This window comes from Corvus cornix, chromosome 4 (assembly GCF_000738735.6).
Source record: "Corvus cornix cornix isolate S_Up_H32 chromosome 4, ASM73873v5, whole genome shotgun sequence".
Lineage (NCBI taxonomy): Eukaryota > Metazoa > Chordata > Aves > Passeriformes > Corvidae > Corvus > Corvus cornix.
Genome location: NC_046334.1, coordinates 23,675,780 through 23,697,929, shown reverse-complemented (window position 1 = coordinate 23,697,929; position 22,150 = coordinate 23,675,780). Strand labels below are relative to the sequence as shown.

The 22,150-nt window shown below is 38.8% G+C and overlaps 1 protein-coding gene and 1 long non-coding RNA gene across 3 annotated transcripts; one reads left to right on the top strand and one right to left on the bottom strand.

Moving 5' to 3' along the window:
- Positions 1–464: 464 nt before the first annotated feature.
- GASK1B (golgi associated kinase 1B) lies at positions 465–18,251 on the bottom strand. 2 transcript variants are annotated; one of them, XM_010411847.4, is made up of 5 exons: positions 17,998–18,251; positions 16,124–17,464; positions 8,947–9,161; positions 4,972–5,198; positions 465–4,661 (listed from the first exon to the last, which is right to left on the bottom strand). In XM_010411847.4, exons 2-5 carry the CDS (start codon positions 17,118–17,120, stop codon positions 4,454–4,456), a joined length of 1,647 nt encoding a protein of 548 aa, XP_010410149.2. In that variant the 5' UTR covers positions 17,121–17,464; positions 17,998–18,251; the 3' UTR covers positions 465–4,453. The 2 variants fall into 2 exon arrangements, with proteins under 2 accessions (XP_010410149.2, XP_010410148.2); XM_010411846.4 differs by having other exon boundaries at positions 16,124–17,407.
- Positions 14,921–20,617, top strand: LOC109146319. The gene is made up of 3 exons (XR_002048280.3): positions 14,921–16,156; positions 19,601–19,734; positions 20,268–20,617. It is a non-coding gene; the product is annotated as an uncharacterized LOC109146319 (long non-coding RNA).
- The last annotated feature ends 1,533 nt before the right edge of the window (positions 20,618–22,150 follow it).

Genomic DNA, 22,150 nt, shown 5'->3' with positions numbered 1-22,150 from the left:
GCCAAAAGTTTTTAGGCTAATTTAACTCTGTGTGAGTCTCTATTCCACGTGGAGTTCAGTGTCTCTCTGCTATTCCTGTATTTGCTCATGGCATGCTACAAAGTTTGCAAGTCACTGACCAATACTTCTGTTCTGGCATTATAAATGGGCATGGCCTTTTCTGCTCAATGTTTGTGTAAGTAGCATTGCCAGAATGGCTAAAGAAGGTAGTAAATACCAGTGCTGCAGTAACCAGAAGATTCACAGCTACACTGAATCAGCTCAGTGAGAAAGAGTTGCAAGTCTCATAAATAAATAGCTAGAAAATATTTCTACAGAAAGATCCCTATGATCTGTTTTGGATTGTTTCTATGAAGAAGCAGTTTCAAGGCCATAGTTCTTTCTAAACAGTAACTAATGATCCACATATTACAACAATACGCATTATGGTTTTGTTACTACAACGTAGAGATCTGAACTGAAAATCTGATAAAGATATTTCTTTATTTTGTATATTCCTACATATTACATGACAATAGCAGCAGAGATTCAAATGAGTCATTACTCGTGAAAACATTGTTACTGTTACTAATTAAAGGACAAATAGACTTTTGAAATTCACAAATTCCAAAATAAAATGGAAATTCAATATCTATTATAAAACTTAAAAAAAAATCTGAGTTGATATCACCCTGGAAGTTTAGCACAGATACAAACATATTGTTGTTTTTCTCTACAAAAGATTATATAAATGTGCTAGCAAAAGAAGAATCAATCCTCTGAGAACAAAAGATTCATCTATTATAATGTTTTGTTTAAACTCCACTTGTGTATACCCAAAGTTGGACTTATGCTCACAGATACAATTCTACATGTAAACAGTAAATTGTATAAACAGTTCACTCTTTATTAGCCAAATTGACCATTTTATAGAAACAAGCCAAAGTATAAATACATATACATGTATTTTTGTGTCTGCATACACACACACATGCATGAGAGCGTTCCCAGAACTGCTCTGGAAACCTTGTCCTTTAATGTACCCTAAATCTGTATTTGTAAGTTTCAAACCATGGAATTAATCTTTTTTTAAAATTTATTTAATATAGTGTATTATAGAATACCCGCACAAGAAAAGAAGGAAACTGCTCTCACAGTGCTCCACAGTTTTCATATCCTCAGCTTCTGAAACATTTAAGACTATTAACTTGCTGGCAGGCTCCCAAGGAATTTTAAGGCATCTGTGCCTGTGCTACTTATTTTAAGCTCTGTCTTCCAATGCTATGAAATCAGCAAACTCTTTTGACTTTCTCAGTAATTCCATTTCATGTGGTTCTGGCTTTCAGGCAGATTCAAGAATGACATAATCGCCTTTTCCCACCCACAGGTTTTGCACTGTTGCTGTTGGTTACACCCTTCCACGTAATATGCAACATGAATCTTTGTCTGATCCCACATGCCCAGAAATGGAAGAGAGCCCAGCAAAGAGGACTAAAAGCACAGTTTCTTGGCTTTCTATCAATCTCAATAGGTTGAGTAAGGCTTCTTTGGGATTTTTCCTCTCAGTTAATATTACTTTAGCTATAGTGCAGTTTCTGTCAGTCCAAAGTCATGCTACTTCCAAAGGATGTGAACCAATTTCCCAATAAACTTTACCCCTGCTACTGAAGCAGGTTCTCTTAAATGTAGTAGCAGTGTTCCTTCTGAATTTTTTACTATAGCATTTATCCAAATTTATGCACTCAAAAAATACAGAATTCTTCATTTTCATTTTAAAAAATGCTGGAACTTGGCTAGTATGCATTCGTAAGAGCTATTGCAAGCATATTTTGCATTATTAACAATATTGGATTAAGTACCAAGCTCCTCAGCAGTAGGAAAAATATTACACAGAAGAAGCCCTTTCTGGAGTTTGTTATCAACATTAGAGAATTAGAAGCAATTTGCAATACTGTCTCACTGTCCAATATCACAAAGACTCTCCTGATTTACCTGAAGACTATGAGAGTGTTCATACACAAAAGAAATATGGCATGCTAACACAGCATAGGGAGTATTCCTTTGCCCTTTGAAAGTATCCAGAAATTTTGCTTTTTACAGTTATGCTTTTGATGCTTGGTCAAAATTTTAAGTACTGCACAGCATTGTGGCTACTCTTAAATCCAGGACTACTGAGAGGCATTGGTTCAGGTCAGCTTCAGGGCAATTTCATACTCGTAGGCAATGACATTGCTGCTTTAAGAGCTGGCACTGAACTGCCAGGCAAATAAAAAACATGTATCATGCTCAAGGAAACACTAGTCCATGTCCAGAAGAAATGGAGAAGAATGCATCAAGTTATCACCATAAAAATAAATGACCCAGCCTGAAAAGATAATGGATTTTCTTGTCTTCTTCGGCAATGAGCCAATTCTGGAAAAAAACTACAACTGGGCAAAGTGAGGCAGTGACTCAGCATCAGGATGTGCAGTCTAAAGATAGAAGAGTTCTCATGGGGCCTTGTCATAATCAGCCACATTCATAACTCTGCTGGGCCCTCTGCTAAGTTCAGTACAGCTGAAAGTCGTGCCTTTCTCTCACTCCCAGCAGTGAGGGATAATGCAGTTGAACAGGTATCTAGCAGGAAGAAACCTGTGAGATAGGCTAGAAAATGATGGCCATCATACAGTGAAATCTACTGCAACAGGAATTGCATGTGAAATGGATACTGAGGATTATTTTTTTCTCTAGACTCTGTTCACAGTGCAAGCCAAAGTAATACTTTTGTTTCCATGATGAAAATTATCTGGCTAATAAGTTACAATATTTTTAAGAAAGGGCTAAAATGAAAATCCTATAAAATTCTACCTTGGTGCTGTTAAAAAGTCCAAGGCACTCTAAAACACTAAAATCCTCTCGAGGCAATAGTTAAGTTCTAAGAAATTTTAACAAATTGATCTTTCCTTTGCTGACAGAATAAAATAAAAGATTATTTAGCTGACTAAGGTCTTAAAATTTTAGTAAGTGTTTTTATCTCTGCCTATAATGAGATCTATTTCTTCCAGTAATGTAATTATTGTTAATGGTTTTTCTGATACTAAGAAAGGAAACTGATTTTAGCTGCAGTGGAATTGTAGTTATTTAAAACATTAAATTCACCCATTCACATCAACAGTGACATGAGACATTTTAGTTTGTCATTTATAACATTACACAAGCACTTTCAAAAATCTTCCCCACCCTATATATTTTTACGACACATAAAGACAAGAGTAGCTATGAAAGTATCCAACTTCTACCATTACCTCATGGCAAAAAGATGGTATTTCTCTAGAAAAATGGTAAGAGTCTTTCTAAACAGACAGGTAGAAGGTATATGTCATGATAGGCTATATCAATTGATATTTTATTTCTGGAGCATTTCAAGGGTAAAAATCTGAAGTGCTTATCCAACCTTCCCTAACAACGTTACCTGTGGGAACACTTGGGGCAAGTCATCAGCTAGAATCATCACCCCACACTGGTCAGTCTTAACGGGAACCCAAGTCTGAACTGCTGGCTAGAGCTGAGCATACAAAATAAACATTTCCTCTGCTGAGTTTCACACTCATGTCATTAGGAGGTCTGCTTTTCTATAATATTCTCAAAAATTATTGTTAAGAATTTTGCAAAAACAAAACGTACACTTACTTAGCAGCATATTCACACAAAGCTAAAGCCATTTTTTTTAAAAAATACCCAGTTAATCAAGAAAATCTCAGATCATCCACTCACACATCAGAACAACTTACATTGAAAATAGTACATTGTAATGAGTGACTCATGACTAACTGTATTCCATACTGGACACGTAAAAACTGTATTTGTCAAAATAATTATTATTGTTAAAGCCATGTTCTCCTTGTTCTGTTTTTAAAATTCCCTCATGTGCAGCACAAACACTCCTGCATTTAAAAGAGTTTAGTTGTCAGATTTCAAAAGATCAAAATAAAATAAAGTAAAACAAGCCTTTGGAAATGTTGGCATTTTAGTATATCCAATAAAAGGACAAATTCCTGTACTATACATATTTCATCAAGTGTCATCAGTGTATCAAGTGCTTACACATCTCTTTTCCCATTTAAATTTGCAATAAAAACTTCTACTGACTTCAATTAGGAAAGTAAGAGGAATCCAGCCTAATGTACTGAAAATCCTGTTGCTAATTTCCAAACAGTTTAACTGAAAGAGTATTCATGGTGCCTACATATTACAGGATATTATTTATTGTATCATTTGGTTATTTTTCATTTCACTGGTGACATAGAAGAGACTACACTGTGTTGAGTTGCAGCTGACATTTAAATGTTGATTTTAAACCATGTAAGATTTCTTATTTAAAAGAAAACTTGAAAGTTTGGGGAAAAAATAACGCTATGAATTAAATCAATTTTACTGTCAGTTTTTTCCCCAAAAACATTTTTTAAAGACTCTTTCAGATGGAAACAAGACTGTTTCATTCATTCATGGGCAATACTTTGGCTCCATGTGCATTTATATAAGTAAGAAGAATTTTGGACCTCCTTTCTATTACATCAATAAGCTTTTCAATTCCTTTTCTGCCTCCTTGGCTCTCCCAGTATATTTTGTCAAGGAACAAAGACTGGAGCAACTTCTCACGTAAACGGTGGCTCTTCAGCACTGAAACTGCAGATGCAGGGAATCTGGAAAAGCACGAAGAAATTCATCAGTTTTTGCCATTACTCTGAATTGCAGTATTTATGTTGTGGTTTAGCAATCAATTGTACAAATATAGGCTGCAAGTCAGCAAAGGAAGTCTATGCATGCCTAATCATATGTATGTTAATTGTATCTTTTACAGCTGTGGGATTACTCATACATTTTTAGATACATCCTGTCAATGTCGTGGGCCAATGATATTTATTGCAGTAGCTTAGTGTCATATCTTAGTGTCATACTCAAACTAGGAAGAAATTACCAATCTTTTTACAAAATTAATAATTTAAAACTTACTCATCGATTCCTTGTAGGATTTTGAAGTCAAGATTGTCCTCATTTCTGTCAAAGAAACCCTTATTGTCTATAAAGGCCAAGTGCCTTTGGTCATGCCTTCTCTGAACGATGTGTGTCAGGTCAACAGCATCCTGATCATCACATTTCAGCTTCAGTCCTTGCTGCATGCAGGAATCCTCCTTGAGAGGCTTGAATCCACAACAGTTTCTGTCTAGTCGATTATAGATCTAAAACAAAGTAGAGCAGAGTGCCAAGTGGAAACAATACTGAAGTACTTGGGGCAAAGTGTCAGTGTAAGACATCGCTCTCTAACACAGCTGACAGGAAAGCAAGCTCAGGACAAGTATAATTAAAGACAGCAGTGAAACGGTATTGAAGACCTGGTCCCCAGACCTCAGGTACTGCTAGAAGCAATTTCTTAGACTGTGTATTTTATCTGCTTTATAGCCATGATTTGTTATGTCAGTAGAAATTTTTTAAAAACAATGGAACAATACCACTGTGTAACTGGAATAACGGGATGGTGAATACAATTCTATTTTCTTTCTCAGAAGTTTCTCTTTTTACATTCTCTCTGCTGGAGAACAATAGAAATAGCACAGTCTGACACACACAGACGGTCTTCATTTTGTGGGATCTATTAGACTAACTATGCAAAATAACTGGAAATACCAATAAAGTCTAAGATGGTCTAAGACCATCAAAAGCTAAAAAATGTAAGAACAGTGTATTTCTAATCACAGAGCAGCCTCCCTGTGGTATATATTTTTATGACATGATGGTCTAGACTATTTTTTCCCATGCAAAACCTCAATTATTCATCACACAGCACTTAGCTGGAAGGAATACATACATCTGGCCTAACTTCAGTGGAGTAAAAGTTACGCAAATCTTTCGACTTGGTCATTTCTATTCCCTTTCATAAGCAATGACAAGAACAAGGCACATCCAGAGCAACTGATGCCATTTTAGGATAACCATCTAATACAGGAAGGATAAATCGCTCCTTGGAAGTGTTTCTACTGCTGTTGACTCGATGAGAGTAAACATTCAACCTTGCTACAGCCTTGAGCACACAAATAGGCCCAGATTGCCCTTAGAAGTATCACCTGGGACTTCCACATGCCACACCTTTGCCCCTGGGCACAGGAGCCCCCTTTAAGGTCAGGCAGTTCAGCCCTCCTCTGAGCCCTTCAGAGGAGGGGGTGTGTGGGGCTGGTTTTCTGCTTCTTGTTCTGCTACATGGATGTTCCTGCGTTGTTGCTTGAGGTTCCTGCCTGGCAGCCTTGGAGCTGCTTTGTCTATGCCTCATGTTCACTGGGTTACAAATGGGGCTTGTGGCTTTCACCGTCCTTCCTGCTGGGCTGCCTCTCCTGCTGCTGGCTCTGCCTGTCCTAGAGCGGCCTTTGGCTCCAGCTCATCTTCCCAGAGAGCAGACCTGCTCCTGCCAACAGATGTTTAGAGAGTGGAAGTCTGGTCTGGTGCATATAAGACTTAATGAGTAACTGATCAAAGGTCAATCATTTTTTCTGTCCTTTGTTGTTTACTGATAACTCTTCAAACTGCTCTAAGCACAAAACCATTACTGTTCACATCAGCCTTCTAAAATTACAATTTTATTTTTGTAACACCCCAGCAAAATGAACTGTTAGGACTCCACCTGATGTAGAACTTTTTTGCATGTTGAAATGAAAAGGCCACCTCTTTCATCAAATGAAAGTCTGAGAATTGGGTTTGTTTTGATTTTGTTTGGGTTTTTTTTTTATATGTAGCTCTATTACTAGTAATATTGCTGACAGTGTTCATTTCCAAACATCAAAATCCTGAGGAAAGGAACAGATTTCTCTTTCTCCTTTCATGAGCAGAATTCATTATCTGAAGGCTATAGAGCCCCTCTTGCTTCCAGTGTTCTAGCTCCTGGGTTCTTTTATTCAACGCATCCAAAGGTAAAAAAGTAAAGTAGTAAAGCAGAGTCCTTCTAGAAAGACTCCTTTAGTGTATAGACCCCATTCCTTTGCACCACACTTACTATATGCATTAAATAGACAAGGAGATCATGTTCTTACAGCCTCTTCATAACATCCTGCAACATTTCAGTGCTAAGACATAATGATGGACCACTCTGGAATTGATGCATATAGTTTAGCATAATTTTTTGTCATACACTTATGTACATAAGAGGTCCAAACCCCCAAAATTAAAGAATCCATTTTGCTTGAGTATTTGCAGAAGGCAAGTAAAGGTCAACTAAGCATTTTATATCCTGCTCCTATGGTTTTGCAGCATTTGCAACCAGGGATTAGGAAGACCTATCAGAGGTACCAAACCTGTTCTTCTGAGGGAATTACATTTAATAGAGAATACTTTTCCCCATTATTCTTTATTTCTGAATGACTCATGAAGCACAGATTTTATTTTTCTTAATAAAGAACCCCTTCTTGGCATTTTTATTGCTTTCAAGTTTTTATATTTTGCTGCTGATAAACTTTGAGAGCACCCAGATAAAATTGTAGTCTTTAAGAACTATGAGACTCACTTTCACACACTTTCTGGTATGCATGTTCTTGTCTGGTAGGCAACTGGAGATATAAATCACTCTGATGCCAGCTACTAGTACAAGAGTAATTTGTTTCTTGTCATGCGAAGTTCAATCCTGTTGTATCTTATTTTAACCAATCACTCCTAGATAATAGTTCTATTATGAATATTAAAAACTTGCTTTAGAAGACCTTGAAATTAGATATCAACATAGAACTCACGAGAATTTTTTAACTGTTGAATGAGAAGACAATGATGGCATAAAAACATTAACTCTGACATAATCTGTACTGTTCCTATAGGGGTGCTACTATGTTCAGCAACAGATTAATCCATGTATGACTTTATACCCATTTCTAAGCATTACTTGCTCATAATGGGACTAAAGATGGAGTCATTAAACAAGTGGCAATCTATTTTTAGAAAAGAATTGAATATTCTGTTCAACATAAAAAATGTGCAAAAATCTAAGTAAAAGCAAAATCTAAGACATTCATTCACTCTAGAACAGGATTGAGAAGAGCAGGGATAGGCTAAGCATAAGCCAAGACATGATTTTGACAAGAAATGTGACTCTATTAAAAACTGAATTATATGAACAACCAAATATGATGCATAAAATTAATGCGTGCTGCAGTTTCAAATAAACCTGTAATTGCTGCAGGAAGCTCAGTCATCTGGACCTGTCTGGCAGGTAAGGACAGCTTAAAGTACTGCCACATCTCAGGAAACCATAAAATTATCTTCCAGATGGGTGGCTCAGTTCAGGCCTTGCTAACGCAGGGAATGTCTTAATACTCTACTACAGAACTGCTGTAACTGTGGCCACACACAATAGCACTGGGCAGCACCCCAGGTTGGTGTTATTTGGAGAGCTAATGATGATGCACAGTACTTGCTCAAAGAACAGCAGATTTATCATTCATCAGTTGCTGCTCTACTCTTTCTTTACTAAGTCATTGGCTAGGTTTTTGGTTTTTTTATTTTAAAAAAAAGAGAATTATCCACTACAACTGTTACCTTGCTCCAGATTGCAGCTCACCAAAACCACTTCAGTCACCTCTTGGGGCTGGGGAGGTGCAGGAAGGACCATACAGTAAATAGAGATTTACAGTTCTGAACACAGTCAAGGTCTCTGTTTGGAGAAACAAGGAGTGAAGGAGAAACAGTATGCCTGCCTCAAGGTGAAATAAATCAAGGCAAAAGCCTTTTTCTTCCTCTTTAAAAAGAAATGAGTCAGTTAGGTTCCTGCCTGATTATAAACTGCATTTTGGATATTTTAATCATAAGAAATAACCAGAAATAATTTCAAGCTATGCAAATGCCTCTCTTCCCCATTAAAAAAAAATGCAATACACTAAAATTACTTCTTCTAAAAATCCTATATTTGCTCACATGACTTTTGAGGCAAATAGTTGTGTTCAGTAAACATTTTACCTGCAATAGAAAATCAAAGAGTGCCATCTTGGACCACTCATGATGATGGATTTCAGTACAGCCCCACTCAGCTTTGGGAACTTTACCATTCTGCCAGCATTTCTTCTTCAATAGCTGCTGATATTGTCCCCATGTTAACCTCACTGAAGAATGGGTACTATTATCTGTTGGACTCAGTGAGGAATCCCAGAGAATAACAGGACAGGCTTGACCGCCTGAAAAAAAAGGAAAAAATATCATTAGTATAGTGCAATACTGCCAGGTTTATTTGATTGTTCTTTAGACATTGCCTAAGCATTAGTAATTATACCATTTTACAGATCTGGCAGGACTACCAGCCAGGGACTAGTATCTTGACAGCCTTCGGTTAATGTGGCCTTATCCTACATCCATAACCAGGCACCACAGCAATGGAAGCATAGGCATAAATGCCTTTGGTGTATGAAAGACTTTCTTTGTTTGAAGCAAGAGATTAATGTACAAAATCATACACTAAACCAAACTATTAAAAAGTTTCTAGGTAGGTTAAAAGTCTACAATGCCCCTGTGAATCAATGATGTATTTTCCCTCTGATTCCAGTGAACTGCTGATTTTCAAGAGCTGGAAACTTATGTCAAAGGGGTTTTCTTTGCATAATGGATATAGAGACACCACAAATCCTATACTCAAAGTGGATTTATTTTATTATTTTTTAAAACCTATAATGTATGACTCCACAGCTCTGAAAGGATATATGAGAACACTAGGGAGTGTGAGCTTAGCATGAATAAACAACTTGACGAGTTTGGGGTTTTTTACCTAGATATGAGATCTGTTTTGTAGAGCAGATATTTTAGCCAAATGCTTTAGTTCTTCTGTGTAAAAAATATTCTTCTCTTCCCTGAAACTAAGACAGAAGACTTCTCTTTGGTGAATTCTAGTGCTCAGCTTCACCGTGAGAATAAACCTCATCAAAGAATTTAAAATGAGCTTTTCCAGTATAAGAACTGATAAATATATTTCACACGACATCAAGTAACAGACATATCTATCTTATTAGGAAACTGTCCTTTTATTCCTGATGCAATGCTACTGCTGCTTAAACTGCGAAGGACCCATGACTGACCGTGGCTTGTACACACTAAAACAAAGAAATACTTTATATTTTAGGATGTGTAGACAGAAGATCAAAATATGTCTTGGTACAGAGAGGAAGAACCATTTAACTGCAAAGTTTAACTGCTGTTTACTAAAAAGTGTTGGAACACATATAAAGCTTTAAAAAATTATTCATATTCATCTTGAAGTTCAAAGAACTGAGTCTACATTATTGCACAATTTATTGCATAGTTAAGTGCAGCCTAAATTGTCTCTTTGTCTTCCACATGCCCATGGAGACAGAGACAGATCTGACAAAAAGCTTTTAAAAACAGATGAAGACAAGAGGTCCAGGTCACCTTCTTCAGAAGCAAACCAGACAGAAAATAGCACATGGAAAACAGGTATCAGTGCCAACAGCGAGGTGAAAGCTGCCAATGTCAATGCTCCATTTGTAAGCAGCCAGGACTGTGAAAAACAATCTCCATACAGCTGAATCAAAAAGCAACTTGTTCAAAGGATGCTGACCGTTGTAAAACAACAGGTAAGAAATTATCTTTGCCTATTCCTAGCACTGAAACATCCAAAGTTCCATCCCCCACTCGTCAAACAAGCATGACAGGCCTGCATGCAATCCAGCCCAAGAGAAAAGCCAACTCCTTTCCAAACCAGAATGTACCTGATCTTCTCTCTGCCATGGCTTGAACATACAAGGTAGTCCTTCCAAAGCCAAGCCAACCCAACAACCCACCACCTCTTTAACTTCCTTCCCAGTTGTTCAATGTTTCCTAGAAACACAGAATGTCCTTCCATTAGGAGCATCAATCTCTCTTTCTTTATGGTCAGTATTACCTTTATCAGCACCATGCTCCACACTCGCCTCCACTGAAAAAATGTGCTGAGCACTCCTGAAAATCAGGCTTCTCCTCTGCTGAGGTGCCTAAGTATTTAGGTAATTCATTTGGGAAATCCTACCCATTTCTCCAGCTCTCTCACTCTGGCTTTATCATCTACATTGTAGATGACTTTAGCCAAGTTAGGTCAGCTATGGGCTAGGCTCCTTTTTCAAGACAGTTGGAGAAAGTCTATAAAAGCATTGGAAATCGTCACCAAAAAAAAAAAGGACAGCTTTCTTCAGGACCAAATCTGGTCTATTATTTTTGTATCTCCAGTAACAACTTATGTAACTATTCATGAATTCTGCCACGAATTAAATACATAAACAGTTTGCTAAGAAAACAAACATCTCCTGTCTACCCAAAAAGGACATGATAAACAATAGTAATATAAATACTTGAAAACTAAGAATAATATCATGCCAGTTTCCATTAAGATACAAAACCATTTTTAAAGACTAGTCAAATACAGGAAATGTTTGCATTCAGAGGAAATGGGAGCAGAAAAGATGAGCCAAAAAAAAATCTTTCTCCTCTGTAATATAAATTGGATTACAAGAATATGAAACAGCAGCTTCAGTAAAGAGCTGTGACTCAAATTTTTGATACTTGCACAAAAAACATGAAGATGTTGAATTAAAGCAGATAAGGGGTCTGACTCATAGCTGCATGACCCCAATGAAATCAGCGGAGCTTTTCTGATTCGAACTTCATGAGGATGGGGCTGAAGGTACCTCAACAGTGAAGAGACCTACAGCCACAACTGGGAAGGTTGAGTAAATTTCAGAAAAAGTCCAGTGTATTCTGTGTTTCATTCCTAGTCAGCTTTATATATTAACACAGAGGGCTACTGCTTTTCTCTGGCTGCAGCTGCACTGCACTGAATCTCACCCAGAGCTGATTGGCTTCATTTTATTTTTATACACCGTTTTAGATCTATATATCTACTTAACTATCCAAAGGCGATCTTCAAAATTGTACGGGAAGGATTTTTCAAAACCCATATTGAAACCATCTTCCTAGTAATTCACACATATTTTTGAATATCAAAATATTTCTAAAAATGTCTCAGCTAAGTTGAATAAGCTAACACAGATGAAACCTCAGGCTGTTTAGACTAGACCACCTCAAGGTACTCAAACTGCTTCATGTGCCACTATGTGATGTATCACTGCGTGGCTTCTTCAACACAAGCATCATCTTAGATTTCCACACCCCACACCACTTTGAAAATAAACTGCATGCTTCTAAACTACATGTGGTTAAGAACCACATTTTGCTCTTGCAAACATTACTCTCTCATCTTGTGCTCTGACTTATAGCTGCAGCATTTTTTCTAACTTCCTTGAAAGAAAATATTTTCAAACTGGCCCAGAAGATCAACACGAAAACCAGAAAACTTTCATGAGGTAGTTAAACCCTTTCTCCAACTCACCATTGTCCACTGTAAGGCAGTACATCTCACCACTGCCACATTTGCAAGAGGTAGTTTAGTTGTCCACGTATTAGCAGGAAAGGATAATTCAGCGTGGAAAATGGCATACAGAGCATGATTTTTAGAGTTTAAGTTTTTAGGGAAAATATGCGGACCAGAAGCAGAAAGCAGAGAGAAGTTAGGCCATTTGTTTTTCCTTCTTCCCTATGCACCTCATGGCAATGTTCTGTCCTGTGCACATATGGATGTCAGTATTAAGGAATGCATGAAATGTGCATCAGTTGCTCTCTAGACTGTGGACTGTATTACTGCTTATACATGAACTTCTCTACCCAACATAATATTAGAAATATGTTTGTCATACCCCTTTGAGAGGTACAACACCATATGGAAGCATTTTAGAGTACTCTGAATGCATAAAGGAGTGATAGATTTTTATTCTTTACCCTGACATTAGTGATTCATATTGCATAACTTTTGATGGGATGGCAAGAGCAGGCTGATAGCACAGGGCATAACACAGAAAAAACTAGGACACCATTTATGATCATGCAGAGGCCAGTAAAGCAAAACAACAAGTGCAACCAGTGGAGATATCATGTCATTCATCTATTTGCACTAAACCAACCACGAAAGGTGTTACTCAAAGGAAGAGCTTCTTGCATGTTTGGGGGAAAAAGGAGGTTCTGGACAAATAGTGGGCTCAATCTTGAGCTATAACAAAAATAGAAAAGGTTAATGGAGTACACCAATGCTTATTATTCTCAATTCTCAGCACAGGATGAAACATATTTAGTCAGATTCAGAATATCAGAAAACCAGAGGGGAAGAGAGGTAGCCATCAGCACGCAGTAAGTTCAGTCCCTCAGCAAGTGGTGCAACAAAACTGCATAGCAACAGCTATTGTACCAAAAGCTGAATAAAGAGCCCAGCCCCGCTGCTACTACCCAAGAAGCCAGGGTGCTATTCTTACAGCTGCCAGCTGAGACAGAGAAGCCAGCCTGCCCCAGCCCACAGAACTCCAGCGGCAGCTCAAGCCTAACAAACACTGCCATCGTCCCACCCAGCAAGTGCAGTTGCTGAGCTGGAGGCCATGCATGCAGTCACTTGACTTAACTTCTGTGCAAAGGTCATTAAGGAAGGGCTGTGACACCAAGCAAGGTCACTTATGTCTCTTCTATTCCTCAGGTTAGGGTTATGAAATAATGAAGTTTCTTAGTGCTGTGGTGTTAATGTGACCATCCCAAAACTCAGACACATAAGGGTCACACTCCATTTATTCCACAAAAGACAATATTTTATGGTTATTTCTTGGTGTTTTACAAGTTTGTCCTTCTTTTTTTATAGGTGTTTGGAGACATTTTTCACATCTTGTAGGTAGCAACGGAAGTAACAAATAACTGCTTGTGTATGCACAAAATCATGCTCTTTTAGACTGCTATGCTCAGCTCAAAAGGGCTTTTCCTACCTATACTACCCAGGTTTTTTACATTCAGTCAATTCATTGTAAAAGTATGAGAGAAAGAGTTACCATACCTAATTTTTCCATCCATGATGGATGATGGAAAGATTAGACAAACCACAAAGAAATTCAACTTAAACACTTAAAGGGGTTTACAATTAACTAGAGAAGGTAAGGGCACCGGACAGGGAACCTGAATACAGTATTTTGCTAGACTTTAAAAAAGTCAGTGTCAGATCTGTGGGAATAAGGGAAATAGAACCTGTACAGGGATTTACTAAGCAGTTCTTTGAAACTGCTTTTGACAAAATGAATGACAGTTTTGAAAAGCCCATTTTTTAAGATTTTAATGCTACATCAAACATGTCTTGTTGGATCACATCACAACTGAGGCAAGCTAAAGGGATGTGTCGGGGAGAGAGATATGTCAGCCCAGAAATAGTGAACATTCATACACACATGCACAGTCTCTAATCCTGCATTGCTTGCTTTCCCATGTGAATAACTGATTCACACAAGCCACTCTGTAAAAACCTTTACAGTGCCCACCTACCTTAACTTAAACACATATAGGTCATTGAAATGAGCTAATTGCTCATTTTATTTTCAAGAATATATTTTTGTTCATTTTCTAAACACAGGTATTTTCACATTATGCCAAACACACGCATGTAAATAGTAAAGAGTTCAAGTAGTTATTAGGCATCTGAGTTCCAGCATATTTCCCGGATAAAGAAATAATGAGGGACAAGGTACAGTCACTGTTCCAAATGCTCTGTTCAGCCTTTAGCTGGAAAAAATGAAGTGAGACCAAAATAGTGTTATTTCTCTTCTCATCACCTAGCAACACTCCTCTTGCAATAGGAACTTAGCCAGTTATGAGGAAAAGGAAATTAGAAGGCAGAATGACACACTCTGTCCCAGACAGTCCACAGCATACTGTAAGGTGACAGACACTGAGCAACACAATGCACAATTAGCCTAATAGCAGTTTTCCGAGGTTTGCAGTCTGTCATCTCTGCAGCCACACTGTGCAGAGTTCCCCCAACCGAACTGCCTTAATGCCTCATGACAGCTCTATAGCAATAGATCTTGCTCCTAAAAATAAAATAGGCATAATGTATCTTCCATGCTCTGCAAGTATGAATAATATTCAGAAGCCTCCAAACTGTTGTTCCTAGAGATTCATTCCCATTGTTGTACAGGCTGCCAAAGGGAAGGTTTACAAACAGGAAGACACTGGAGATCACGAGGTTGTCTTCCTGCTGTCAAACTTTACAAAATCATTCTAGCATTACTTTTCTTTTTAAGAAACACAGACTGATATTAAAGTATTTAGTACAAGCTGATTTCAATGCAAGAAATGAACAGCAAAAACACAGCTAGCTACTTTTGCAATGATTCATTAAAATTAAAATGCTACATAGTCCTGTTGGATTGTGATTTGTGACTGTACAAAAATAGGAGTTACACTGGAGAAGATAGCAATGTTTAAAGTAGACTTCTAATTCAAATCACAGGTCTGAATTCTACCTTTAATTTCACTAAAAGTTAAAAATCAAATTTTGAATTGAAAACTCTACAGTAATCATGTAACAGGCATATTGAGAGATTTACTCCGTGTGTTTCTTTGGATAATATATAGATGTGTGTAGCGAACCTCAAAATGTACAGCAGGATTCACTGAAATGTAGTTTGTTTGGGTTTTAACTACCACAGGAAAGGGAAGCACTTTTTAAAAAATTTTCAGTTCCCAAGGCAATTAGTACCAAAAAAGAAGACTCAAGCTTCTGCAGGAAGGTTCCCTACCCCTCCAAGTAGATTATCCAACCCCTTTCCTACCACCTGAGAGATGAATTTTTGTGCCAAGTTTCAACAGTATTTTATTAAAGTCAATTCTAGAAGATGAGAACTTTATTTTAAAAAATCAGAAATGCTCATTGAATCACAGGGATTCTGGAATCTCTTTCACTAGTTTCACTTCAGGCAGTCCGCACAATGTCATGCAATCTACAGATTGCTCTTTCTCTTTTTCCTTGTTCCAGACTAGTGTGAGGAAACTGTTACTGCCCTCAGCAACTCTATGATATTTGATGCAAACTTTGGGGTATTCATCCTTTGGACAGGATAACGCCATTGTAGAAGTTACACACAGACACTAGATTTATTTCCCTGTAACAATGGGGTTAGTTCTCGGGCTCACAGGAGTTAAAAGGGGGTGGCTGCTGCTGCCCCACAGCTAACATGGAGTGGGAAGGAAACCTCTGCACCCCACCTGCAAGCTGAAAACCATAGGAACGTGTTACCTTGGAAGAACTCTGATCTCCTGCTTACAGAAGGTAAGCTCCTGTTTAGCCCCAAGATCCGGTCCAAATGAAAGGCAAACACCTCGCTCATGTCGAGAGGTCTTTTGACAATTCCACAGCGTCCTTGATTACAAGCAGTTCCCATAGTGCTGGGACCTCTTGCAAATACTACCAGGACTGCTTTGTGCGAAGGTACTTCTTGAATGCTCTCAATGGGAGAATCTGCCAGCATGCGCATGCTTAGGATGTCATCTTTGCTCATCCAGGAGGGAGAGCTCTCACTGTAAATCCTGATATTGCTTTCCTCAGGCTGGAGCTGTGCCTTTACAGTTCCAGAAATCCTCCCAGGTCTCTGGTGACCTCTCTCCTTGATAGCCATTCCTTTATGTCTGTGTTCATCCAGTTGGTACTTTCTTGCCTCCAGAGCAATTGCTGCTCCCATTGTGCCTGCAGCATGTGTGGCCCGCCCTGGCTGTTGGGCAAAGGCCTCTTCCCAGCCCATAAAAGTGGCTTTTGAAAAGTGTTGCCCGTAGAACAAAGGGGTTGCATTTTTCTTCCTGCGCTTTGGCTTCACTGTGCCTCTGATGTTGGCAGGCTTGCTGCGCTTGGACCGCAGGGTGATATAAACTACATTGGGTGGCAGCAAGGTCCCATTGCTACCAAGCTGGGGCTCCTGGAAATTGGGTGGTGACAGGGTGCCATCCAGTGGGATGCCCAGAAAAGGAGTTTGAGCTGCATCTTGGAGACTCCTGGAATTGATCTTTTGATGTCCTCCTTTGTGCTGTGGTAAAACATGACCCACTTGGCTGACAAGGAATCCCAGGTAGATCACACAGGCAGCACCCACTAGCAGATTCCTCCTTGTCCTTGGGCGTCTGCAAGTCCAGAGCCTCAGTACCCGTGAGGGCCACAGGTAGCAAATAAACAAGTTTTTGACTTTACTTGGCTGATCAAAAGGGGTCATTTCTCTAGTGAATCCACATGATGAAAACAGCATAAAGTCTTCTGTACATTCCAGCCAGGATGATGATGCATGATTTCCCTTCCCCAATTTCTGTTTCTCCTTTTCGAAGAAGCTTCCGGCATGGGTGATGGACAGAGGCTACTGATATGCCTGGGAAAGTGGTCAGCACTAAGGATGCTGACACTCCACCTTCTCAAACTGTTGAATTCTTATCAGCCATCACAGGGGAAGTGATTGGCTTCAGAGAATGAATGGAGCCAGCTGCGTAAGCAAAGTTTACTGACTTGTAGTCTAAAAGATCTATGTATCTTCTTTGCAAACTGCAAAACGAAAATAGGAGCATTTCCTTTCGTTACTCACAAATAGCATCTGTGCCTCTGTATTTTTCAGAGAAAAGAGGTTCTAGATGAGACAGTATGCATGTAGAAATTTTTCAGGATACATCTTTTACTTTCTCAGTACAGTATAAATCAAACACCAAAACAATTAAATACAGGCTCAATTTGCAATCTCAGCTGGATATATTCCAGCATTAGAAAAAAAGCCGGTCAAACCCAGATCATTATCTTTTTCTTACGAGACAAAGTCTTAACTAAACCTCATGTTATGGAAATGCTGTAAATGATCCAAATACGAACCAGTGACTGCAGTAGTTAAATATGCACATATTCACTAATATAAAAATATATTAGAGTGCCAATTTCCCTGGTTGACTATGAATATAGTTCCCATAATTCATAAACACACACTAAAGTTGAAAGATGGTTAATTTTCTTCACTCTTGTGAAGCCATAAAAAGAATCTAGCTATAGTTTTTAAAATAAAATGACAGTGGCTTATATATCCTTTCCAAGAAACAAAGAATAAGTGCGTATTGTATATATAATGCTATAAAAATAAAATTTCTTACCTACTCAGCTTGACACATCCTTTGTTCTGGTAAACTCCTTAGGTTAATAAAAGTAACTGAGCAAAAGCTGGCATCTAGAACATATTTCACTTTTAAGTATGGTTCACATTTAGGTATTTCATTGCAAGCTAAGAACTGTTGGGAAGCTAACTTTACTGAGAGGTTGTTGCATATGAACTGCTATAAACTTACATGAACCTCACGTTATAAAAAATACCCCAAACCAAACAACCCCACGCACAAAACCACAGCAACTTCTATTTTAAATTCTGTAATGAAAAGTCCTGTGAAGTATGTGCCTTTCAAAAGAGCATTCCATCTATTTCTAACTCCTGAGAGCCCCCTAGTGCACTGCATGCAAATGTACCGAAGAAATTCCCTTTTCTGCATTTAGTTTTTTAGTTTCTTTTATTTTAAAATACCGCCCACCCCCTGGACTTAAGAACTTTTGGGAATCATATATTGTTGTGATGAGAACTGAAAAAGCAGATAGCGACTTTTAAAATGCTATTAATCTGCTACTAAACAGCTCAGGAGCTCATGAGTGTCTCCTATTTGTGTATGCCCATATTTGTGCCTTCTGAAGTGAGGCATAGTATAGTCCCTGTACAGCTGGAAAAGTTGAGGATGACAGAAGGTAAGGGGAAAGCTCTGACATCTGACTCCTTTCCTAGTCTAAGTATAAAATAATAAAATGGATATGTTCACTGTAATTCAAAGTAATGGAAATATTCTCCTCTTCATAGGTAACACTAAAGGAGAATAGACAGTTAAGAAGTTAGTTTGTGTTTCATATTAGTCCAATCTGAATTTATAAAACTTTGTAGGTGGATTTTTTTAAACAAGCCATCACTTACCTTTTCTTTTTGTCTAAATATACACTGTCAAGTTAAAATTTCAGTATCCGTGCCCATTACCAGTAAAAGAGCCTTCCTATCATATCATATTTTTTCAAATCTGAGTTTTTTAGAGGAATTGTGATCATATGAAATATCTCCATCCACTTCAGTTCTTCTCTCTTTTTTTTTAATTAAAATTTAACTGATGGGACATATCCCAAACAAAGAGAATTTATTCAAAAAGCTCCAGACAAGCTGCTTGAGTTGGAAATGTATCACACTGTTTTCAAATACCCAGTTCCTGCATGTACACAGCACCTGTCTATTACAACCAAGCAGAACCAAAGCACAGTACATTCCAGTTACTAACAGCTCTCCCCTACTATAACAGTTCTCTGAAATTCTCTGTAATCTATGTAATCTTTCTACTGTTACTCTTTAAAGATTATCTGGAGGAAATTATAGAAGGATATGGAGAATTGTTCTTCACTCCTCATTTCATTTGTAGCCTTGAAATCATAAGGTGGTGTACACACTGATGTACAGTGTCGACTGCTGGGGTTTTTTAAGGCTTTCTATAGCAATAGTATTTCCTTTATTTCTCATGTTCAGAAGAGAGAACTCATGTATTGGTATGTTCTTTGGAATGGATGGTGGTAGAAAATCAACTAAATAGAATACAGAATCTTATTAGCTTAACAGATGTTTGCCTCTAATTTTGGAATTTTAAAAAGCAGAATATCAAGTGACTTTTTTTATTTCAGCCCTTGTGGTGTACAGCTCCAGTGCCCCAGCAGATACCACAAAATAATGAAGGCTGAAATGACTATGGAGTTGTCTGGAAAAAAACCCATTTCATCCTGTTTCACAAGAAACAAAGAAAATGCATTTTGTTCAGGTGGGTACTATTCGTCTTTCTGGAATCATTCTAACCCAAAGCTACTGCAAAGCACTAAAGGGCACTACTGAGCAGAAACAGTACTTCTTCCGTGGTCATAAAATACTTAAGACAAACTTTCAGAACAAACAGACTGAACAGCAGTTGTTGTCTGACCAAATTCAGGCCTACATTACTTCACTTTGCTACCTACAGCTAGCCTGTAATGTCTGTTAGATTTTGTATTTGTTCCTTGCTCTAAACTGTACCTGTGATATTGCCATCAGTATCCATTAAACTCAGCTTTTCATGTAATTTCTTCATATACCCATATTTCATGGTCAGTGTTGTACCTTCCTAAGGTTAGGAATACAGGAATATAAAAACTAATATAGGTAAATAGCAATGAATGGAAGAGGGGAATTTAAGAAGTATTTTCTAGTCCTTCACAGTTGTAAGTATAATGTGTAAATGTGAATGAATAGCTGGACTAACTATTTGCAATTTTTTGCTTGTTTTTTGTGGTTTTTTTTTTTTTTTTTTTTTTTGTTTAGCTTTGAAGATCACCTCCACCTATACCTGCATTTGTAGAGGTTTTCTGCTGGTGCTGGACAAGCTGCAGACTCTGAAGCAGCTGGTGGCCTGCACTGCTGCCAGTCTTCCCATCAGGCAGTCTCTGCCCAATTTGTGGAGACAGGTGGAATGTGCCAATGCCCAGCAATCACAAGGTCCCATGTCTTGACTTGTGTCAAGATAAAGATCCCTGGACACCTGAAAGGATGTGGTTACAGGCTAGGCTCCTTAATGCATGTGCTCTTGCTTTCTATGTGCAGGCAGTTCAGTGTAAAAGGTTAACATTTTTCCTAACACTTTTTTTTCTGAATAAAATAACACAACATATATACTTGCACTTTAGAATTCTTTTTTTTTGCAGGCTACATTTGTGATTATCATACAGAACATTATTCCTCTTGGCTGCATTATAGCTGTACTGTTTCCATAGAGACGTTCTGCTGTTCATCTCAATGACATACGAACAGACATTTATGTTAAAATGATTGATAAATGGTGCATTCCCAGCTTTACCAAATCCATACTACTGACATCTTATTCTTTAGAGAAACAAAGTAAGCCCTTATTACAGATGATGCAAATTTGATTTGCAAAATATGAAGCATTACTTTAGAAGGCTCATGCTGTGTTTGTAAGGACATCAATTTGGGCTGCCATCTGGAAACTGTACTTCAAGAGTACAGAGAGAAATGTTTGCATCGTGACTAAACATGCTGACTAATAGTCTGTGCTTTAACTGGTCTGGATCAAATCCTTACAGGGAAATCTGCAAAGATCTCTTCTTGACATCATGTGAAAGATTTTTTTTTTCCTACTTGATTTTGGTTGCCAAACAACACAGGGGTTTCCAGACCAACAGGTGGTATTTTTTGTGCTTAAGAAAAAAACCTGGATGCCTTGACTGGGCTCGGGGGTTTTTCTTGCCTTGCTGCGCACCACAGGGCCAGCAGCTGTTGCATGGCCTCAAAATGTCCCTGCCTTGCCCGGGATGCCCTCCCCCCCTGCAGGTGCCTTCAGCCCCCAGCCCTGTGACAGCCTCCAGCAGCCAGCGAGACCTCAGGAGCAAGAGGAGCTGCAAGGAGGCCATGCTATCCTCTCTGAGAGCAGCCCCATCTTTGAACTACGTGTTCCTGCACAAGTGTTGCCAAAACTTGGGTGCCTTTTCTGGAGCACAAGTCCTATGAGGAGCAGCTGAGGGAGCTGGGGGTGTTTAGCCTGGAGGAAGCTCAGGGGAAACCTTATCACTCTCTACAACTGCCTGAAAGGAGGGTGTAGCCAGGTGGGGGTCGGCCTCTTCTCCCAGGCAACCAGGGTCAGGATGAGAAGACATAACCTCAAGCTGGGGAGGTTTAGGTTGGACATTAAGAAGAATTTCTTCACAGAAAATATTGCAATATACTACCCAGGGAGATGGTGGAGTCACCGTCCCTGGAGGTGTTTAAGACTGGACGTAGCACACAACAGGTGATGGACTGTCTGGCAGGTGCTGGAGTCACTGTTCCTGGGGGTGCTTAAGACGGGAATGTGGCACTTAGTGCCCTCCATGGTTTAGTTGACATGGTGGTGTTGGTTCACAGGCCTTGGACTCGAAGACCTCAAAGGTCTTTTCCAACCATTCTGTGATTCTTCAGTTACGGTCACAGCACCGGCCTGTTGAGGCCACAGCCGCAATTCCACTGGGGAGGAAACTGTCTCATCCGCGCGCTTACGGCCGAGAGGGGCAAAGGTGCTTTTATCACGACATGAGCGCATTAACTTAAGGTTTCTCTTAGTGATTCCTCCCCGCCAGACGGGAAGCCAGCGCCCCGGGACATCCCCTCTGCCACGGCGGCGAGAGAAAGGCAGTCGAAAACGACCCCGCACT

Coding starts and splice junctions, on each gene's coding strand:
- GASK1B (XM_010411847.4), bottom strand. CDS start 17,120: ATGCTGTTTTCATCATGTGGATTCACTAGAGAAATGACCCCTTTTGAT. Junction 9,162..16,123: donor GAGATCAGAGTTCTTCCAAG/GTAACACGTTCC, acceptor CTTTTTTTTCAG/GCGGTCAAGCCTGTCCTGTT. Junction 4,662..4,971: donor ATCCTACAAGGAATCGATGA/GTAAGTTTTAAA, acceptor GTGCTTTTCCAG/ATTCCCTGCATCTGCAGTTT.